Below are 21,522 nucleotides of genomic sequence, written 5' to 3' on the forward strand. Positions count from 1 at the left end.
TACCTAGGAATCCAACTTACAAGGGATGTAAAGGACCTCTTCAAGGAGAACTACAAACCACTGCTCAGTGAAATAAAAGAGGACACTAACAAATGGAAGAACATACCATGCTCATGGATAGGAAGAATCAATATCGTGAAAACGGCCATACTGCCCAAGGTTATTTATAGATTCAATGCCATCCCCATCAAGCTACCAATGAGTTTCTTCACAGAATTGGAAAAAACTGCTTTAAAGTTCATATGGAACCAAAAAAGAGCCCGCATTGCCAAGACAATCCTAAGTCAAAAGAACAAAGCTGGAGGCATCACGCTACCTGACTTCAAACTATACTACAAGGCTACAGTAACCAAAACAGCATGGTACTGGTACCAAAACAGAGATATAGACCAATGGAACAGAACAGAGCCCTCAGAAATAATACCACACATCTACAGCCATCTGATCTTTGACAAACCTGAGAGAAACAAGAAATGGGGAAAAGATTCCCTATTTAATAAATGGTGCTGGGAAAATTGGCTAGCCATAAGTAGAAAGCTGAAACTGGATCCTTTCCTTACTACTTATACGAAAATTAATTCAAGATGGATTAGAGACTTAAATGTTAGACTGAATACCATAAAAACCTTAGAAGAAAACCTAGGTAGTACCATTCAGGACACAGGCATGGGCAAGGACTTCATGTCTAAAACACCAAAAGCAACGGCAGCAAAAGCAAAAATTGACAAATGGGATCTCATTAAACTAAAGAGCTTCTGCACAGCAAAAGAAACTACCATCAGAGTGAACAGGCAACCTACAGAATGGGAGAAAATTTTTGCAACCTACTCATCTGACAAAGGGCTGATATCCAGAACCTACAAAGAACTCATACAAATTTACAAGAAAAAAACAAACACCCCATCAAAAAGTGGGCAAAGGATATGAACAGACATTTCTCAAAAGAAGACATTCATACAGCCAACAGACACATGAAAAAATGCTCATCATCACTCGCCATCAGAGAAACGCAAATCAAAACCACAATGAGATACCATCTCACACCAGTTAGAATGGCAATCATTAAAAAGTCAGGAAACAACAGGTGCTGGAGAGGATGTGGAGAAATAGGAACACTTTTACACTGTTGGTGGGATTGTAAACTAGTTCAACCATTATGGAAAACAGTATGGCGATTCCTCAAGGATCTAGAACTAGATGTACCATATGACCCAGCCATCCCACTACTGGGTATATACCCAAAGGATTATAAATCATGCTGCTATAAAGACACATGCACACGTATGTTTATTGCGACACTATTCACAATAGCAAAGACTTGGAATCAACCCAAATGTCCATCTGTGACAGACTGGATTAAGAAAATGTGGCACATATACACCATGGAATACTATGCAGCCATAAAAAAGGATGAGTTTGCATCCTTTGTAGGGACATGGATGCAGCTGGAAACCATCATTCTTAGCAAACTATCACGAGAACAGATAACCAAACACCGCATGTTCTCACTCATAGGTGGGAACTGAACAATGAGATCACTTGGACTCGGGAGGGGGAACATCACAAACCGGGGCCTATCATGGGGAGGGGGGAGGGGGAAGGTATTGCATTGGGAGTTATACCTGATATAAATGACGAATTGATGGGTGCTGACGAGTTGATGGGTGCAGCACACCAACATGGCACAAGTATACATATGTAACAAACCTGCACGTTATGCACATGTACCCTAGAACTTAAAGTATAATAATAATAATAAAAAAATAATGGCAAGTCCAGCAAATATCTGCACCGATCATTAATGAATACAACTAAGTTATAAAATCTTTGAGTTTGAGGGGTCTTTATAGGTTACATACTCAAAATTTTATTTAATGCAGAACTCTTTTTAGGATAATATAAGAGAATCATTCAATGATTGTCATTATTCCAGAAAACAAAGGAATTTATTTTGAATTCAAGTTCTTTCTTAGGAGAGAATAGAAACTGAACTGAAAAAAGGAAAAATACAGGCACACACACGTCTAAGTCAATTATACTTTTGGGTAAAAAACTCTTTTGAAAAGGAAGGTGGAGATGAATTATTATCTCTAGATCATTATCATTTATCGTATCTTATTCATCTAACCATGGAAACTGCTGTCAATGATATTCCTTAGCAAAGGACAGAAAAAGATTACTCCTCCTCCCTGCTCAGATTTACATTAAAAAACATCAGTAGAAGAGAACTGCTGGCTGATGATTCAGAGACTGCAACTCTCTTCGTTTATTAATTTTCCACAAAGTACTACAAAGTCTTGCCACCCAAACAGCAAGGTTATGGGATAAAAAAAGATCATCTGCACATAATACTCCTAAAATTAAGACACAAATCTCAATTCCAGGGAAAGGAACTTCCAGTAAGTCACGTGGCTTAGTAAGGGCGCTTACTGATTTATTACCTTCAAGGGGCTTGACAATTTGTAATTTTTCTGGCATAAAACCTCGAAGGCAACTGGCACTGCTGAGGTCTGTGATCTCTGACTGGTTGGTGCAGAGAGAGACAAGGCTGTCTGTCGGGGTGACACAGCCACTAACCCCTTCCTTCTGGTCAGCCAGAACCTGGATCTTCCGCTGCCATTCTTCAGCGAAGAACTGCTTCTCACTTAAATAGTTCTGTCGACGCAAGTTAAGGCGATGCAGTGCTGTAGCCAAATCACTGTCTCCAGAGGGTCCTGGTTGGCCCATCTTCTGGGAGCTCCTATAGGAAAATCGCGTTCACTGATTAGATCTTGAGGATCATCAGCACGACCCAGACCTCTGCTTTCTATAATGGAGAGCATTCAAGAGACTGATCTTAAAAACATGGTATTTTCCTATATACCTGGAATATAGAAGTAATAACAACAAACCAAAATCACCAACAACACTATACATCATTTTTACAGAACATTTCAAATGACTTGAAAGGCAAGATAATACTTTATTGATATTTTGTGCTTTCTGAATTTTCTATTTCATTTAATTTATGAAACTACACATTCAACCATCTATAAATTCTTATTAGGTGGTCACAAAAGTAAATATCGTATTTTGCTGAATCTGTATCATGGATTGCAAGAGGTACCATTATTTTATGTATCATAAAGAAGGAAAAAAATGCTACCCATTAAACAAAGGCATACAAAACATAACAATTTAAAAAATATTAAAATATGAAAAAAATTTTCTTTGGGCCACAGAATCACCCATCAACACTGCAGAACATTTAAAAGAAAACAACAAAATTTGTACATAACACTGCATTTTTATAGTTCTCTGATGCCCATTTTTTCACTTCAACACTTTTGAAACTGGAAGCTATCTTATAATTAATATCAAATGGAAGAGTGGCAAGCTGAGTTGTGGGTACTCTGGGCTACTTGGGTATAAATCCACATAAATGTGTTTTAGATCTTCTCCTAAGATAATTGTGTAACAGTGAGGCAGTAGGACACAAAGCTACTGTGGGTGCAGAACACTGCCCAGAACAGACCAGGCAATGCAACTGAAACCTAGTGTGATGAATTCCCATGTTAGGAAACATTTCCCTTTGGTGCCAAACATCTATCTTTCAAAGCTTTCAGCTCACTTTTCAGTAAAGTTGTTTACCATCTAGCTATATAGAATTCAACATATTAATAAAAAGAATGGAAAAAAAAATCTAAGTTTAAATAAACAGAAAATCGACAGCACCTTGATGGTCCTCAAGATGTATTCAAACTTACATTTATCCTGAAAATCACCAAAATGGTTGAGATTATGAGCATGGATTATGAGAAGGTGTCATCCGATGTATTCATGCTAGTGACCAAATAGATCAAAAAAATTTGACTTTGGCATGATCTGTCCCACAAATAATAATACAAGGCATCATAAGTGAAGGAAAACTGACAGTTCCAGAACCTTCCTGGGACAGTAGAGTAATGCTGGAATGTGCGTATGTGAATCTGGTGAGGCAATGTGAAAAGAAATGCAGAATCACTATTATCATCGGATTCCTACCCTGCAACTTCCTCTGAGCTGCTCCCCTGGTTCAGGAGTGATTTGTCCTCTGTTTGCTGAAGACCAGACTCAAAAGGTTTTGCTGTCATGATGACACTTGAACGGTTGGAGCCTGGAATGGGTAACAGAGCTGGGAACGAGATAGAGCGGCCCCGTGTGTCATTGGCAATCCTGACGGTATCAAACACCCGCTTCTGTTGGGCTCTGTCAAAAAAGGAAGTGTTCATTATTATCACTGCTAGCCACTAAAGCATCCAGAGAAGAGGCATGGATGTGCGGTCCATCAGAAATAAAGCCACCCTGAGGAGTTTCTATAGTTCAGGAGAAATCATTAGAAAATAAGCTTTCGGCTGCATAAATGTCTCTTTTGAGAAGTGTCTGTTCATATCCTTCGCCCACTTTTTGATGGAGTTGTTTTTTTCTTGTAAATTTGTTTGAGCTCTTTGTAGATTCTGGATATTAGCCCTTTGTCAGATGAGTAGATTGCAAAAATTTTCTCCCATTCTGTAGGTGGCCTGTTCACTCTGATGGTAGCTTCTCTGCTGTGCAGAGAAATGCAAATCAAAACCACAATGAGACACCATCTCACACCAGTTAGAATGGCGATCATTAAAAAGTCAGGAAACAACAGGTGCTGGAGAGGATGTGGAGAAATAGGAACACTTTTACACTGCTGGTGGGACTGTAAACTAGTTCAAACATTGTGGAAGACAATGTGGCGACTCCTCAAGGATCTAGAACTAGAAATACCAATTGACCCAGCCATCCCATTACTGGGTATATACCCAAAGGTATATATATGCCGCTATAAAGACACATGCACATGTATGTTTATTGTGGCACTATTCACAATAGCAAAGACTTGGAACCAACCCGAATGTCCATCAGTGATAGACTGGATTAAGAAAATGTGGCACATACACACCATGGAATACTATGCAGCCACAAACAAGGATGAGCTCATGTCCTTTGTAGGGACATGGATGAAGCTGGAAACCATCATTCTGAGGAAACGATCGCAAGGACAAAAAAACCAAACCCTGCATGTTCTCACTCATAGCTGGGAACTGAACAATGAGAACACATGGACACAGGAAGGGGAACATCACACACCAGGGCCTGTCGTGGGGTGGGGGAAGGGGGAGGGATAGCATTAGGAGATATACCTAATGTAAATGACCAGTTAATGGGTGCAGCACACCAACATGGCACATATATACATATGTAACAAACCTGCATGTTGTGCACATGTACCCTAGAACTTAAAGTATAATAAAAAAAAAAAAAAAGAAGAAAAGAAGCTTTCAAACAAGACAACTCTCTCACAAATGAGGACACTGTGAGGAAAACACTGAACAGTAAGCAAATTACTACTGAATCTCATAATGCTTACCATTTTGGATTGTGGCTTCTTTTTAATTTCTATTCCAATAACTGAGTAACAACACATGTGATCTGTACTTACTTTTGTTTAAAGAGAGAAGATTCCTCATCCAAACTCAGCTTTTTACGCATAGTCCCCTCAATTTCAGCTGCCAAAGATTCCTAAGAAAAAGAGTTTGAGATTTCTGAAGTGATTGTTGCCCTTAAATGAACCGTCTCTACAACCCTATACTTTGGTGTTATAATAAAATACAAGGAAATAGTCAAGGCTAACATTCAGGGGAAAAAAGACATTCTGGAAATATAACTTTTAAATAAGACCCAACTACCTTTTCATAATTTTTTCAAATAGGAAAGTAGTGGAAAAAGCTAATATGATTAATAGAAAATATATGTGCAGGCACTCAAAAACAAAAAGTCTGAAAGGCTGTAAACCCAGTGTTGACAGTGATTCTGTGGAGGGTGGGATTTAATGGTATTTAACAATTTCTTTTTGCTTTTCTGTAATTTCTAGCTTTTCTATAATAAACATGTATAGCTGGCTGGGCATGGTGGTTCATGCCTGTAATCCCAGCACTTTGGGAGGCCGAGGCGGGCGGATCATGAGGTCAGGAGATCGAGACCATCCTGGCTAACACGGTGAAACCCCATCTCTACTAAAAATACAGAAAAAAAAAAAAGAAAAAATTAGCCAGGCGTGGTGGTGGGCGCTTGTAGTCCCAGCTACTCAGGAGGCTGAGGCAGGAGAATGGCGTGAACCGGTAGGCAGAGCTTGCAGTGAGTCGAGGTGGCACCACTGCACTCCAGTCTGGGCGACAGAGTGAGACTCCGTCTCAAAAAACAAAAACAAAAACAAAAAAAACCAACAAAAACATGTATAGCTTTTATAATATTAAACATGTATAGCTTTTATAATATTAAAAAATAACTTAAAAAAACAAGCAAGCTTCCTCTTCCCCTGGTCAGGGATGAGGACTAAATCCAGTGTTGACAGTGATTCTGTGGAGGGTGGGATTTAATGGGATTTAACAATTCCTTTTTGCTTTTCTGTAATTTCCAACTTTTCTGTAATAAACATGTATAGGTTTTATAATATTAAAAAATCATTTAAAAAAATAAGCAAGCTTCCTCTTCCCCTGGGCAGGGATGAGGATTCAACTAATATGAGTGACATGCTCAGTGGGGCTAAGCTGAGGATGAGTGGAATTGGAGGCAATGGTGTGAACTCATGATTTTATATATACACATATGGATGAAAACATATATATATATATATAGTATAGGTATAGCTATGAAATACATATATTTCCTAGTTCTATCTGTTGAGAGGGCCTAGAAGCCACAATACTCTAGTGGCAATCAATGGGCACACCTAGCACCCAGATCTTGGATTCAAAATACCATTCTTTAATAAAAGCAACCAGAGCTCTTTGGAGAAATGGCTGATTCCAGGGCTGGGACAAAAGTACAAGATGAGCTTAAAGGAGACCCTACTGACCATATCTAGGACAATCTGAATATCAAAATAGATAATAATAATCATAGCTTATAATCTATTGAATAAAATAGAAATCCATAAGTCCATGACATACCTAAGTGAACAAATGAACAAATAAATGGAACAGAAATGCACTAACTTACAAAAGAAAAATGCCAATTAATAAATGTTGAAAAATGATGAAATTTGAAAATCACCGTTTGGCAGTCATCACTGCAATAACTGTCAGATAAGAACCATCAATGGGTGCTAAAACTAGTGGGTAATAGTTTGATGAGGAATAGGATACTTAGTCTCCAATTATCTCTCATAAAATGTTTACTTTGATCACTTGGTTGGGGTAGTATCTGCCAATTTTCATCAATACATGGTGAATTAGTAGTGTTAATTTAATGAGCTATTAAAAAATATTTTTTATGCACTTCTTGAAACCATGCTCTGAGAATATGGCATTATTTCTGCCAAGAACGCATTACCGGAATCTAATCATGAGGATGCATCAGACAATCCTAAACTGAGGACATCCTACAAAGGCCATGAAAGAGAAATAAAGACAGAAGAACTGTCCCAGATGGAAACAACAAAATTCAATGTATCCTTCAAAGGACATTAGTGAGACAACTGGAAAAATTTGAATGGGCTCTGTGGATTAGATGATAATACTGTATAAACACCAACTTCCTGAAGCTGATGGTTGTAGTGTGTTTATGTAGGACAGTGTCCTTAAGAGTGTCCAAATGTCCTTGTTTTTAGTAAATACACACTTAAGTACTATGGGGTAATAGGGTATATCAGCAACTTACTGTTAAAATAGCCCAGTGGGAAAAGAAAGAGAAAGAGATTGAATGATATGGCAAAAGCAGTAACATGTTAAAAGCTGAAGAATAGATGTGAGGGATATATAAAAATTCTTTGTACTATTCTTGGAACTTTATTCTAACTTTAAAATTATTTCAAACGTAAAAAACAAAATTATGCCTCCCTATTTTTTAGAAAATCTACTAAAATTTATAGTTTCAGTCTTTTGAAAAAGTTCACAGGATTGCACAGAAGAATCAGATTGTTAAAATAACTCTTTGAACCAACATTACAAATTCTAACATAAACTCAGAAGTTTTTATTAATATTCTTAATCCAAAAAATACCGCTTATAAATGAATTAAACAAAAATGAATCTTGTTCTCAAGAAGCCTAGATTCTAACAAGTTAAAAATATCAGGAGACGGCCCGGCATGGCGGCTCACGCCTGTAATCCCAGCACTTTAGGAGGCCAAGGCGGGAGGATCACGAGGTCAGGAGATCGAGACCATCCTGGCTAACACGGTGAAACCCCATCTCTACTAAAAATACAAAAATTAGCTGGGCATGGTGGCGGGTGCCTGTAGTCCCAGCTACTCAGGAGGCTGAGGCAGGAGAATGGCGTGAACCTGGGAGGTGGAGCTTGCAGTGAGCCAGGATCACGCCACTGCACTCCAGCCTGGGTGACAGAGTGAGATTCCAACTCAAAAAAAAAAAAAAAAAAAAAAAAAAAAATCAGGAGACTCAAGATTTATTGAAAGAGGTTTTAGATATTCAAAGCACCATTTAAGTACGTGGCAGGTCGTGGGCATAGGGTAGGATGACCCAAGTTTAACTAGTTCTATGGTACACAGCCCTAAACTGAATTTCGTTAGGGCTCATCTTACGTATTATTGATACAATATATCTGGAAAGTCACCGGTTAGAATAAATAAGAGTATTCAGGAAGATGTCAATATACAAATTAGGACCTAAATCAATAATTGGAGTCCAGAAACAAGGACAAACCATATAATCTCTTCTCAAGATGCTTTATGCCATCATAAACCATATCACTTTTAGGACAAACTAATCTTAAATAAATGTCATTAAATACATAGCATCTTTCTCAGTCGCTTACCCCAGTAAAAGCTCCATATGTTTGGGAGAAGTAGAGATGAGCAGCAGGGCCAGATCTACTACGAAGTTCCTTTATTTCTTCTTGGGATTCATGTAACATTCCTAGACACTCCATATTCCTGTCTTGTAACTCGTGCAGCTAAAAGAAAGGATGGTAGTGTACTTTATTGTCTTCCCAAAACAACATTAGGGAAAAAACCCCCAAAACCTTTTGGGATAAGTATTAATTTATCCAGAGGGCTAGCTAACTTTATGAATATAATTTCAATACAAAGACTAAAACAAACTAAGCAATAAGAGTATATATATTTTGAGCTACCAGAATTAGGGAGGGGTGTCTTGGCCAAAATTACACATGAATGTGACTTCCTGAAAGTCTGAAACGTAGCTAGACTACCAGAACTGTCAATTTAATATTGAATGCTTCATACCCTTAACAGAGGAAGTATAACAGCTACAGTCAAGTTAGGTTTAGTATAATACTAATCTTTTTAAAAAAATCACTCTGAAGTCTGTAAGTGACAAGATCAAGAGTCTACAAAGTATTATATACAATGTCAGGGTGCTCAATACTCCTAAACAAGTAGTTTTTGACCCTTGTTTCAGAATCTTCTTTACAACTAGACATACATATCTGATAAAAGAGTACATAATTTTCAGAGTATATTTTAACTGTAAAATTTCTTCAAGTGCAGTATATGCCCCAGCTCATCAGAATCACCAGGGTTGAAGATGCTTACTGAAAAATGCAGATTCTAGGCTCTCACACCAGACCACTTGAAGTAGAAGCTCTTGGGATGGTGCCTGGAAATCGCCATTTAAAAGTTGCTCTCCCAGGTGATTCTCTCCCCTTCCCTCCTACAAGGTATCACTCTGCTGTCCAGGGTTGAGGGCAGTGGTATGATTATGGCTCACTGCAGCCTCAATCTTCTGGGCTTAAGCGATCCTTCCACCTCAGTCTCTCAAATAGCATGGACCACAGGCATGCACCACTACACCTAGCTAATTTTTTTATTTTTTTGTAGAGACAAGGTTTCCTTATGTTGGACAGGCTGGTCTCAAATTCCTGGGCTCAAGCCATCCTCCCACCTTGGCCTCCCAAAGTGCTGGGATTACAGGCATGAGCTACTGTGCCTGGCCCCAGGTGATACTAATGCATGCTAAAGAATCACTAAGTTATATTTAATACATAAAATTTTATGTAGATAGAAGTAAGAGTTTTTTTGCTACTTCTCCTGACATACCTGCAAAAAGATTTACTACTAGAAATTATCTTATTTTAAAAACTGTTGAGCTAGTTTAGGTCGACAGGCAAAAGAGTGATATATTCCTAAAGAATCTTATAAAGTTGAAGTTTTCCCTATTAATCAAGAAGAATGTTGCCACATTACTAGTTTTAGAGACAGGACTTTTAAAATGCTTTATTTATTTATTTATTAAGATGAAGTCTTGCTTTGTTCCACTGCAATATCTACCTCCCAGGTTCCAGGATTCTCCTGCCTCAGCCTCCTGGGTAGCTGAGATTACAGAGGCCTGCCACCATGCCCAGCTGATTTTTGTATTTTTAGTAGCAACAGGGTTTCACCATGTTGGCCAGGCTGGTCTTGAACTCCTGACCTCAAGTGATCCACTGACCTTGGCCTCCCAAAGTGCTGGGATTACAGGCGTGAGCCACCGCACCCAGCCAAAATGTTTTACGTCTTAGATCTCATAATTTCATCTTAACCTTTTGCTGTTGCTTTTTAAATTTGGTAATTCCCCTTTAATAATTCTTATTCATGAAGATGAAAGAAACTAGTCATTCTTTCCCCTCCTGAATTATACAAGATAAAGATTTAATTACCTCCATTGTCAGTTGTCGTTGGGCATCTTTGGAAGCTTGCAGGTGAAGTTTTAGTTCTTCCTTCTCAATCACATGCTAACAACACATTAAAAAAGACATGTGAAGCCTTTCCAAGTAAAATATAGTTATTTTCTTTTTTTTTGAGACGGAGTCTCTCTCTGTCACCTAGGCTGGAGTGCAGTGGCGTGATCTCGGCTCACTGCAAGCTCCGCTGCCTCCCAGGTTCACGCCATTGTCCTGCCTCAGCCTCCCAAGAAGCTGGGACTACAGACGCCCGCCACCACGCCCGGCTAATTTTTTTGTATTTTTAGTAGAGACAGGGTTTCACCGTGTTCACCAGGATGGTCTCGATCTCCTGACCTTGTGATCCGCCCGCCTCAGCCTCTCAAAGTGCTAGGATTACAGGCGTGAGCCACCGCACCTGGCCAAATATAGCTATTTTCTTTCTTATAAAGATGTGAAGAATTTCTCTCTGGGGTATCATTTTAAAGCCTATAAAAAGCTAACTTTTCAAAAGCTAAATAAGATGGGCATTCAAATACAAAGCCTATGAAGGTGTTCAGAGGACAATGGGCATGAGTCAATAATTTATACCACTTTCTGAGGAAGCGCTAACCCCATTTTACAAAGAGAAATAGTGACTTGAAAGTACTTATTCATGATATATTATATGACGTAAAGATGATTAAAACAGCAATCAGGGCATTTTAAAAGGGCAGGGACCATGTTTATTTTGCTTATTATATGTGGCACTTAGCATGGTGCAAGATACTATGTCAGTGCTTAACAAATATCTGTTGAATGAATGAATAAACCTACTTCTTTAAGTTTATGCTGAAGGTCTACAATCTGTGACAAAAGAGAGGAAATCTCTTCTTGGTATCGAATCAGCTCATCACTCTTCCCTGACAATTCTTCAGTCATTCTGGACATCTGAGCATTTGTTTCACCTTAGAAGCAAAAAAAAATTTTTTTAAATTAATATAAATACAGAGAAGCAGTTTTGTTTTATAACAAGCACTGGACTGTTGTGAACAGATTTTTCTTTAACATTAAAAAAAAAAAAAAAAAAAAAAAGCCAGAGACACCAATAGAGAAAAATAAAGGTTCTTCTGAAATAGGCTAATGCTGGGAATCGAATAGGAGTCAGTGAAGCTAAAAAGAGAGATGCCTTATAAAGGCAAGCAGGCTAAAGGTTGTGCTTCAGTCCTTTTCTTTATGAAAACGATATTTACTCAATCTTTTTCTTTATGGAGGAAAGAAGGCTGAAAGGAGAGCAAGTGCAAAGAGATAATCTCATTCATTTCTTTGGGAACTCTTTAGGACATAAAATCCCACAAGCAATGAAAATTAATCTTAACAAATCTAACAAAGGAACATTTCCAGAATGGAACAGTCACAATCTATAACAGAATGTGATAAAGCTATGGAAATGCTTCTGTAGGAGACAGACTTTCTGGCATATCCCTTTCAGGGATATGTGGCAAACTGAGTAAAGCCTCTAGAGCAATTATTATAGCCTGGCCTTCTTACATGCACATAGAATAGAGCCTTTAAAATTCCACTAGTAATTTATTCACTCTCTATTTCATATGAAAAATTTGATATGTAAATACAAGCAGAAAAGCTACTTCTCAGTGTCATATAAAGCTATTTTAAAATTGACAGACAGCCTCTAACATTTCAAAGGATGGCAATATAGAGGCAGGAGATCTGGATCTGAGAGCTCTTGGGCAAGTCATTTCCTGTATTTTAAGGTGTAAAAGGTGGGTAGTGGATTCATGGTGGAGGAGAAAATTCAATTTACATTCCTTCTGGTTCTCTAATATTCTGCTATTCTAAGATATCACATTTTGAAGCCCATAGCCCAAATGAATTGATGTGATATTATCATATCATTGCTTTCAATGTAAAAGGCTATATACAGTAGTCCCCTCTTATCTGTGGGGGATACATTCCAGGACCTGCAGTGGATACCTGAAACCACAGATAGTACTGAACTCTATACTATATATATTATGTGTTTTCCTAGAAATAAAATAACTATGATAAAGCTTAATTTATAAATTAGGCACAGTAAGAGGTTAATAACTATAATAAAACAATTATAACAATATTCCAGCACCCTTTGGGGCCATTACTAAGTATAATAAGGGTTACCTGAACACAAGCACTGCAATATTGCGATAATTGACCTGGTAACTGACGGCTACTAAGAGATGGTTACTAAGTGACTGACAGGCAGGTAGGAGATACTGCGTGGAGATGTTGGACAAATGGATGATTCATATCCCGGGAAGTATGGAGTAGGATGGCACAACACTTCATCATGCTACTCAGAATGGCTTGCGATTTAAAACTCATGCATTGTTTATTTCTGGAATGTTTGATTTAATATTTTCAGACTGCAGTCCGGGCCATGGTTAATGGAAACGATGAGAAGTAAAACTGCAGGTAAGGGATGACTGTTGTATTTACGGAGAAATTAAATATCTTTCTCCAGTGAAGCCAATCTTTTTCCAACTGATGTTTTAAAAAATTAGTTAACATTACCTCAAACTAAAACATACTCCTTTAAAGAAACATAACTGGCACTTTATACTCATTGATTGATAGGTTTTATGCCATCATTTAAGCTCTGGCTCTGCCACTTATCAGTTTCTGACTTTGGCAAATCATCTTCCTCTATAGGACTATTTCCTCGTCAACAATATAAGAGCTTTGGTTCCTTTCACTCTAACATGCTATAACTTACTTATGAAACATAGGTCTGTAATGATAATTGCAATTTGAAATAAATGTATTTCTTAAAAATATATATGGTATCTTATTTAGGGTTGTAGGCGCAATGTGACATTCCAAGATTTTCAGTAACCATTTAAAATTGTTTCTTTTTTGGAGGCGGAGTCTTGCTCTGTCACCCAGGCTGGAGTGCAGTGGCCGGATCTCAGCTCACTGCAAGCTCTGCCTCCCGGGTTCCCGCCATTCTCCTGCCTCAGCCTCCCAAGTAGCTGGGACTACAGGCGCCCGCCACCTCGCCTGGCTAGTTTTTTGTATTTTTAGTAGAGATGGGGTTTCACTGTGTTTGCCAGGATGGTCTCGATCTCCTGACCTTGTGATCCGCCCGTCTCGGCCTCCCAAAGTGCTGGGATTACAGGCTTGAGCCACCGCGCCCAGCCTAAAATTGTTTCTTGAGATGCTTCTACTGAAACCAGTGATCTAACTTCTGAGGTGGAGACACCCTACCAAAGAATTGTCCAAAAGGTACAAAAGAGAGTGTGTTAATACTCACGAAGTTCTTTAACACAGTCGCTGACAAGTTGTTGTTCCTTTTCTTCATAGGTAACAGTTTCTGTCTTTATGTGACAAGCCTTCAAGAAAAAAATCAGTATGTGACAATACCTTCCAGTGATTTTACAGAAATAACTACAAAAACCTTTAATTCTCATTTGAAGACTAAATTTCATCACTTACAAAGGAAAAAACCCAACAACCTGTTCATACATCTCCACCTGGCTAATCCCTGGCCTTGGCTAAAATGATCCTTAAGTAGGACTTCCTCAATGCCCATACTATACAAGTTCACAGAATCTTGTAATTTTCTGACATAGCTCTTATCACAGTTGTAACTACTTAGTTACTTGTGTAAACTCCACAAGATACATTTTCTATCCTGTGACTTTCACTATTGTACTGTTAACCTGCTACTAACCACTTTTCAGTGGGCTATAAGAACAATGGAAGGCAAGGCAAATACAGCTCCTTGTCCACGACTCTCTAATTGGAGTGCCAATAGCAAATCCTTACTTATGCCATATTTCACCTCAATAGTATCTGGACGTGAACTTTATAGCCTTTAAAGTAAAAGAAAATGGGAATTAGGTTGAACGTACCTTGGATCGAAGAGCCATATTCTCTTCTTCCAGTTCCTTGAGCTTTTCTTGCAGCATTTCCAACTGCAGCAACCCTTGAGATAAGCTAAAGGACTCATTGAACCGAAGAGGTGTAGAACAGCTGGAATCAGTTTCACTTTCTTCAGAAGCAATGGAGACAATTCGAAGTAACTCATCTTTCTTGGATAGCTCATGCTGCAGTTGATTAACCTGTCCACATAAAATGCTTGATTTTCATGTTCTTTATTTTGCATCATTTACAGCAATATAGCTTCTAATTCATGGAACAATTATTTTTCATCATAAAACAAAATCACAAAATCAGCTGATAGGTTTTACTGACTAATGCAACAAGTACTAAAAAGAGAATAACAAACCCCAGATACCTCCTAAGTTACAATTTTAGAGCATTAATTCAACAGTACAGCTTTTTTTCTACCCTAGGTGAGAAGAAAAGTCAATTTTCATATTGTATATATGATAGGAATATAGGAGAAAAATTCACCTAAGATAATAATACAGTCATAGTTGAAAACACGACAAAACTGAAAAACCTTCAAAGTATCAGAACAGATCCCTACTTCAAATTCTTATCATAAGGGCTTGTAATTTTAAGATGTATATCACTGTGCATGTCTTCCTAGGAGTACTGATTTTAGTTCTAGGAACAAATAGTTTCAACCTAAAGGCTCGAATGTTACAATCCATAATGCATTCATAAAATGCAAATGAAACCAGATAAAAATAACAAGTTACAGAAAATTTGAAATGTAACCATTCGAGTTAATAATAAATCAGTTCTTACTATAGATGTTTATTGCTATGGAATAAATATATTTTCAAAGTTTCTTTTTACTTTCTTCCTTTGTTTGGTTTTTTTGAATAAAGATGCCAAGATATTTGGGTAACTATTTTTTAAAAATAAATTTCAGATAAGATCACACACAAAGTCTACACAAAAGGGTATGGATAATTTTAATATCTAAGCAGGGTGCCACAGGTATTAGATACTTAATATAGACTTTAAGTTGACCAAGGTAGTCACGTGAGTTCTCCTCTGTACAATTAACATTTAATTTCTCTACTGATTAGTTTAATGGACATCGACAAACTCAACAAGTACTGGTGTTATTTATCTATTGCCACCATTTCAGGGACACCTAGGAAAATAAATTTTCAACTGCATAAAACTAATTATTTCATGCTGCAGATATCTGATCAAAGGCTTACTTGATCAAAGGCTTGTCCCAATTGCTCCTCCAGGGATTCATTCTGCTCAGATAAGACATGGTTCCGCTTTAAGAGAGCTTGTCCAATTCGAGCAGCGAGTTCCAGATCACGATCCCTCTGTTAAAATACCAAATACACTTTTTCTTTGAGTATAAACAAAATTACATGGCAGTTCAGAAATGCTGTGGTCAGTTTTGGTAAAGTCAAAAGCAATGTTCTAAAAAGCATCAAGATTCATTTTAATGCCCAGATACCACAAATAAACACAGGCTCTGGCACACAGGTAGTGCTTTAAACGCTGGTCAAATGGATGACCATCACTGTTCTAAATGAAAGAGGACATCCCTTTTCTTGATATCAGGTGAGATTTATTGATCATCCTAGTAAATTAAGAGTCTAGCAACCCAAACTTTAAACTTACAATTTTTGGGAATTGGAAAATGAACATAGTCTTTAAAAATGATGGGGTCTGTACAGTAAAAGCTCAACAAATATTTGTTGAATGCAATTGTGTATCAAGCATGGTAATGATACAGAATTAGGTATTTAAGATACGGATCAGGTGGGTATGTAAAAAAAGAGTTCCATTTAGGGCAAAGCTATGTGCATTCAGCAGCTTAGAGGAAAGTGCAGCCAAGAGCTCTGTTGCCAACTGGTTCAAGAATGATGATATGAAATAAAATAGGAGGTAAAAGACTGGAAATTTTGAGGCCACAGGATTCTGCCTAGAGTACAGAGAAGAAAGAAGTCTAAAGAAGCTGGTGGTAATGATGCAGGGAAGTCTGTAGAAAAGTCAAGCAATAGGCTTCCACCCAGAGTTATTATTTCTGGACAGATAGTGATACTTGGCAAGGGCATAGGAATTCCATCTGTGTGGTAGTGAAGATTGTATTCTGTTGTATTCTGTAGGAGAGAAAACTGTCATTATACATCTCACTGCCTTGTATGTGATCTACTTACAGTAATTATTATATAAATAAAATTAAGCTTCTATCCTTTCTCTCCATAGGCATATGAAAATGGAGGGATTATCTCCACATTTTTAAGGCTCATTTTAAATATACACTAAGCGGCATACATAGAAATCATTCTGGAGAGCTGAGGGGAGAGGGGAGAAGGATATGTTAGAGAAAGACTGTCTTCCATAAGATCAACTGAAACAGGTACAAAGGGAGACCTCTACTGATTGCCAACTAGAGGAGATACACTATATATCAGAAATGCCATTGACAAAGTGAGCTCAAATCATAGCCCAAACTAAAAGTAAAAAGGGGAGATGTTCCAAACCGTAGGTATTGATTTGCAATGATAATGATACTGCTTTCTGAATGAGCAGCTCTGTTGTAGGGTAAGTAACAGCAGGGGTTATTTTAAAATGATTATTTTTTTTAAAGATTAATGCTTTTCTAGGAAGGGGGGGCCAGCCAACACCATTAAATAAATAATTAACTATAAATCCTCTATAGCATCATCACAATAATAAACTTCAGGAAACATTCTACTTTGAAATATCAGTTGTTCCAGTAGTAATGACCTTATACAAAACAACCCAGAGCACATATAACATTTTCCATTTGATGTGCAAATTTGATCCTCAAGTTTTACCTTTTTGTACTGGAGAAAGAAAAGATATTCCTACCTCTGCCAGGAGATGTGTAACCATGTCGATGTCATTGTAAGTTTTGGTCATCTGCTCCACCCTGTCTGTGCCTAGAACTAATATAGTTAAAAACAACTATTTATAGGCTTTAGCAATAATGGAAAAATTTAAATATTAATAAGAATTGAGAGATAACAACAACAAAAACCTCAGGTTTTTACAAAAAGTCATTCAGGAGAATAAAAATATACGTGAAAAAAAGAAATGTTTCATGTATTAGACACTCAAGAAATAGTCCAATCATTACAAAGTGCATATCATACAATAATTAAGAAAGTATCAAATGATCATAAGGCAGTCACATCTTGACTATCTCCTACTTCCCTGGTAAGACAGGAAGTTTGGGACACTCACTTATGAGAATGATGGCTGGCAGAACGGATTGTTACTGATAGATTTACAGTCTAATCTAAATTAAAGTTACTAAGGGGTATTAGTGAGGGGTTATGCTGTTATAAAGGAATTTAATTGGAATTCTGCTGTGATTATCTTAACCATCTATGATCATCTACCATGTGAGCTAATGTAAACAAGGAACAGGACTTGTAGGATTTTTTCTGGTTCTGTTATGAACCATTATTCCTTTAAGCTTAATTAAAAACCCTTTATCTGTATAAAAATATTTCTCCCATCCAGGTCTCAGCTATAAAATAAATTGTATGCTACATCATTAGTTGTATAATTCAAGCCCTGTTTTCTACACTTCACAAATTCAGGAATTGTCAATATACAAAAGAGAAGGGCAAATATGACTCCAATGATTCCAGTCACACTAAACAGTATCTTAAAGTTAATAATGCATAACAAAAGAGGGCTCTTTTGACTTTGAACATGATATGTTACTGCAGAACATAAATCTGTGTTTGACTTAGACTGCTTTTATTACAACTAGTTTGCCTTGAAGTGTGAAAAGGACAGGGGCTTTGGAGTAGAAAAGCTGAATTCATACATTTTAGTGAGCTGGAACAAGTCATTTAAGCCTTCTGAGATTCAGATAATAAATATGGAGGTGATAACACATCTCATGAGGTTATTAAGAAGATCAAATATGGTATCTACTGAGCAATAAATTATTCGGTAAACTGCTAAGTATCATATAACTGTTTATAATTACTACTCCTAAACAGAACTGGTAGGTATGAAATGATCCTGACTTCAAATTCTCTGAGTTGGCAGTAATTCGTAGTTCTATAGTCCCATCTTAACACTTTAGGGTATCCAAAAGACTGAGTATGAAGGGATATCATTAGATATGTTTTACTTTTATTTGAGCTTTTTATTTTCTCCCTAGCACCACTGATTAAAATGAATCTGGGAACTACCTATAGCTTAATTATTAATAACAGCCTTATTCCTAGTTAAAAGTAAAACAAAGTGCTGGCTTGATGGTAATGAGGAGTTAACTAAAAAGGATTTAAACTGAAAATATAAAAATTTTTCTTAAAACCTAGAAATAAACATTTGTACTCCAAAAGAATTTATATTTACAAATAGAGAAACTAACACAATGATTTAACCACAGTGATAAGGGAAACAGACTTTTGGGCCTAAGGAATAGACACAGTATAATTTGGTAGCATAGCGGGAACAAAGGATTAAATAATTAAGGCAAATACTTACAGTGAATGGTCTCCTCTACTTCTGGTCTCAATAACAAAATTAGGGGAAAAATATAAAATCAATATATCCATGCTCTAAACTAATTACAGAAAACCAGACAATGGTTGTAAACGTGAATGTAGTATAAAGCAATGACTCTTAACTCCAGATTCTGATTTAATTGATTTCAGGGAGCCCTATGGAGCTGGTAGTATATAGAAGATTCCCAGGTGTTGAAAATGACGTGGAGCCAGGAATTAAAATCACCAATCTAGGGTTAACACCCAAAGCAAAAATCAGGCATCCTATAGACTCAGTTAAAACCAGTTTTTATACAACTAGTTTAAAAACCACATGACATGACTGACCAGAGTTAAAGATGAAGTGGCAGATTTAACTTGGAGTAAGACTAGTAAGTTAAGGATATAAAAAACAACTGTGAACCACAAGTCATATATGATGAAAGGGGAATAAAAAAATGAAGGACACAGTAACACAGTAAAGAAATGTTTAGAAAAAAATATGTTTTAGTGAGGAGGAATGAAAATATATTTCCTATAAATGCTTCCCTCTGTTACAACATAAAAATTTAAAGCTGAACCTTAAGAAGTTATCTAGTTTAATGATCTTACTTTCCTGTATGAGGAATCTTCTCTGAGAGTAATTATGTGGCATGTTCAAGACCGCGAAGAAAGTTATTAGTGGCAAAGCTGGGATTTTAGTATGGAGATGATGAGATGATAATAACGCTTATCTCACAAGGTCATTAGAAAAAACTCAGATGATTTAAGAGTCCAGTAATGAGCTCTTTCCACTTTGCTGCTATTTCTACCACAGCCCCACTAAGAACACAAAAAAGTCCTTGTTGAATGAAATACCAGCATATACATCTGTGAATGCATGTTATATAATAAAACAGCATAGATCCCAATTTTGCTTTTTAAAGTGTGAGCATATCTATAAATATCTATATTGAAGACAGCCTGGAAGGATATATATTAAAATGTTAATAGTAGTTATCTCTGGGTAAGGATTATGGCTGATCTGTTTTCTTTTCAGTGTTTCGCCAATTTTCCATAAAGAACAAATGTTATCTTTCCAAACAGAAAAAAAACCAGAAAACAAAAAACAAAAAAAACTCCACAAAAACCCAGCAACCCTTGTTAAAAAGTTTCAAAAAGCAAAAATGAACTTTAAAATGCGTAAGTATTTGTTATGGCAAAGAAGTTATATAGTGCAACCAGAATTTTCAAATTCTTACATTGTATGCGCAGCCTAGATACTACCGACTCACAAAAGCTGGGCCTCTTCAATCTCACAGAAAGATGTCAGGCACAAAACAGAAAGGAACACAATGGATTTTTCTCTCTGCAGTGGAATCAGTTCTGTCTTCTATTCCTTAACACAACACTCCTGATAAAGGCATGCTGCTTGGACCGATTCCAAAAGTACTCAGGGCAAAACTCTTAAGTGTTTAATGTCTTGGCATTTAGACACTGTAATTAAATGCTTCAAAAACCACACACTAGTTCTTCATCATAATTCTGTAACCAAGAATGTAGAGATAGCCAAGCAGGTTGTCTTTGTTAAAATCAATCCTATCAAAACATATTTTCCCTTCAGTTTTCAGTTGTTGAAAATATGTTAAATTATACAGAAATTAGCAACGATCCTTGCTTATTTCCAGACACGCACTTTTCTTTTTTTTTTTTTTTTTTTTTTTTTTTTTTTGAGACGGAGTCTTGCTCTGCCGCCCAGGCTGGAGTGAAGTGGCCGGCTCTCAGCTCACTGCAAGCTCCGCCTCCCGGGTTCACGCCATTCTCCTGCCTCAGCCTCCCGAGTAGCTGGGACTACAGGCGCCCGCCTCGTCGCCCGGCTAGTTTTTTGTATTTTTTTAGTAGAGACGGGGTTTCACCGTATTAGCCAGGATGGTCTCGATCTCCTGACCTCATGATCCGCCCGTCTCGGCCTCCCAAAGTGCTGGGATTACAGGCTTGAGCCACCGCGCCCGGCCCAGACACGCACTTTTCTATCTCTCTAAAAAAGTATTTATACATCAGGGAGATGATAGATATTTTTACAGAACAATTTTGCAACTTGTTTCCAGAGGTTGTTAATTAATGTGCAATATTTTTGGTGTAATATTTGGAGGATCTAATGTTCCTGAAAATATGGGGTAGGAGTTTAACATACATAAGCACTTCACTAATCCTTACTTTATGTTCTAGCCCTGCATAATTTCACAGTAACTGGCTCAATCTCAGATTATTTTCAGGATGGGAAACACCGCTGGTAATCCATTCTAGTTATCTGTCATTTACATGAGATGGTGCTTGATAGTTCTCTCATACGTCCCTTTTCAAGATCTAAAGTTTTTACCCCAATTATTGAATTCCAAAAAGAATTCTAATCCTGCAGCACTCTCCAACGTTCTCACACCAAAACCACCAAAAACAACAACAACAAAATAGAAATG

General features: G+C 37.2%; 1 protein-coding gene across 2 annotated transcripts in view; it reads right to left on the minus strand.

Moving 5' to 3' along the window:
* TRAK2 (trafficking kinesin protein 2) overlaps positions 1-21,522 on the minus strand; it is an 85,977-nt gene that overhangs the window by 14,750 nt on the left and 49,705 nt on the right. For both annotated transcript variants that reach the window (XM_010354945.2, XM_030916158.1), the window contains exons 4-13: positions 17,427-17,503; positions 15,788-15,904; positions 14,558-14,767; positions 13,957-14,035; positions 11,484-11,614; positions 10,665-10,739; positions 8,823-8,960; positions 5,489-5,568; positions 4,024-4,227; positions 2,442-2,740 (exon numbers count right to left, since the gene is read on the minus strand). In XM_010354945.2, the coding sequence (XP_010353247.1) occupies positions 2,442-2,740; positions 4,024-4,227; positions 5,489-5,568; positions 8,823-8,960; positions 10,665-10,739; positions 11,484-11,614; positions 13,957-14,035; positions 14,558-14,767; positions 15,788-15,904; positions 17,427-17,503 (1,410 nt within the window). The remainder of the gene's footprint in view (positions 1-2,441; positions 2,741-4,023; positions 4,228-5,488; positions 5,569-8,822; positions 8,961-10,664; positions 10,740-11,483; positions 11,615-13,956; positions 14,036-14,557; positions 14,768-15,787; positions 15,905-17,426; positions 17,504-21,522) is intronic.

The sequence above is a fragment of the Rhinopithecus roxellana genome, chromosome 14, assembly GCF_007565055.1.
Source record: "Rhinopithecus roxellana isolate Shanxi Qingling chromosome 14, ASM756505v1, whole genome shotgun sequence".
Taxonomy (NCBI): domain Eukaryota; kingdom Metazoa; phylum Chordata; class Mammalia; order Primates; family Cercopithecidae; genus Rhinopithecus; species Rhinopithecus roxellana.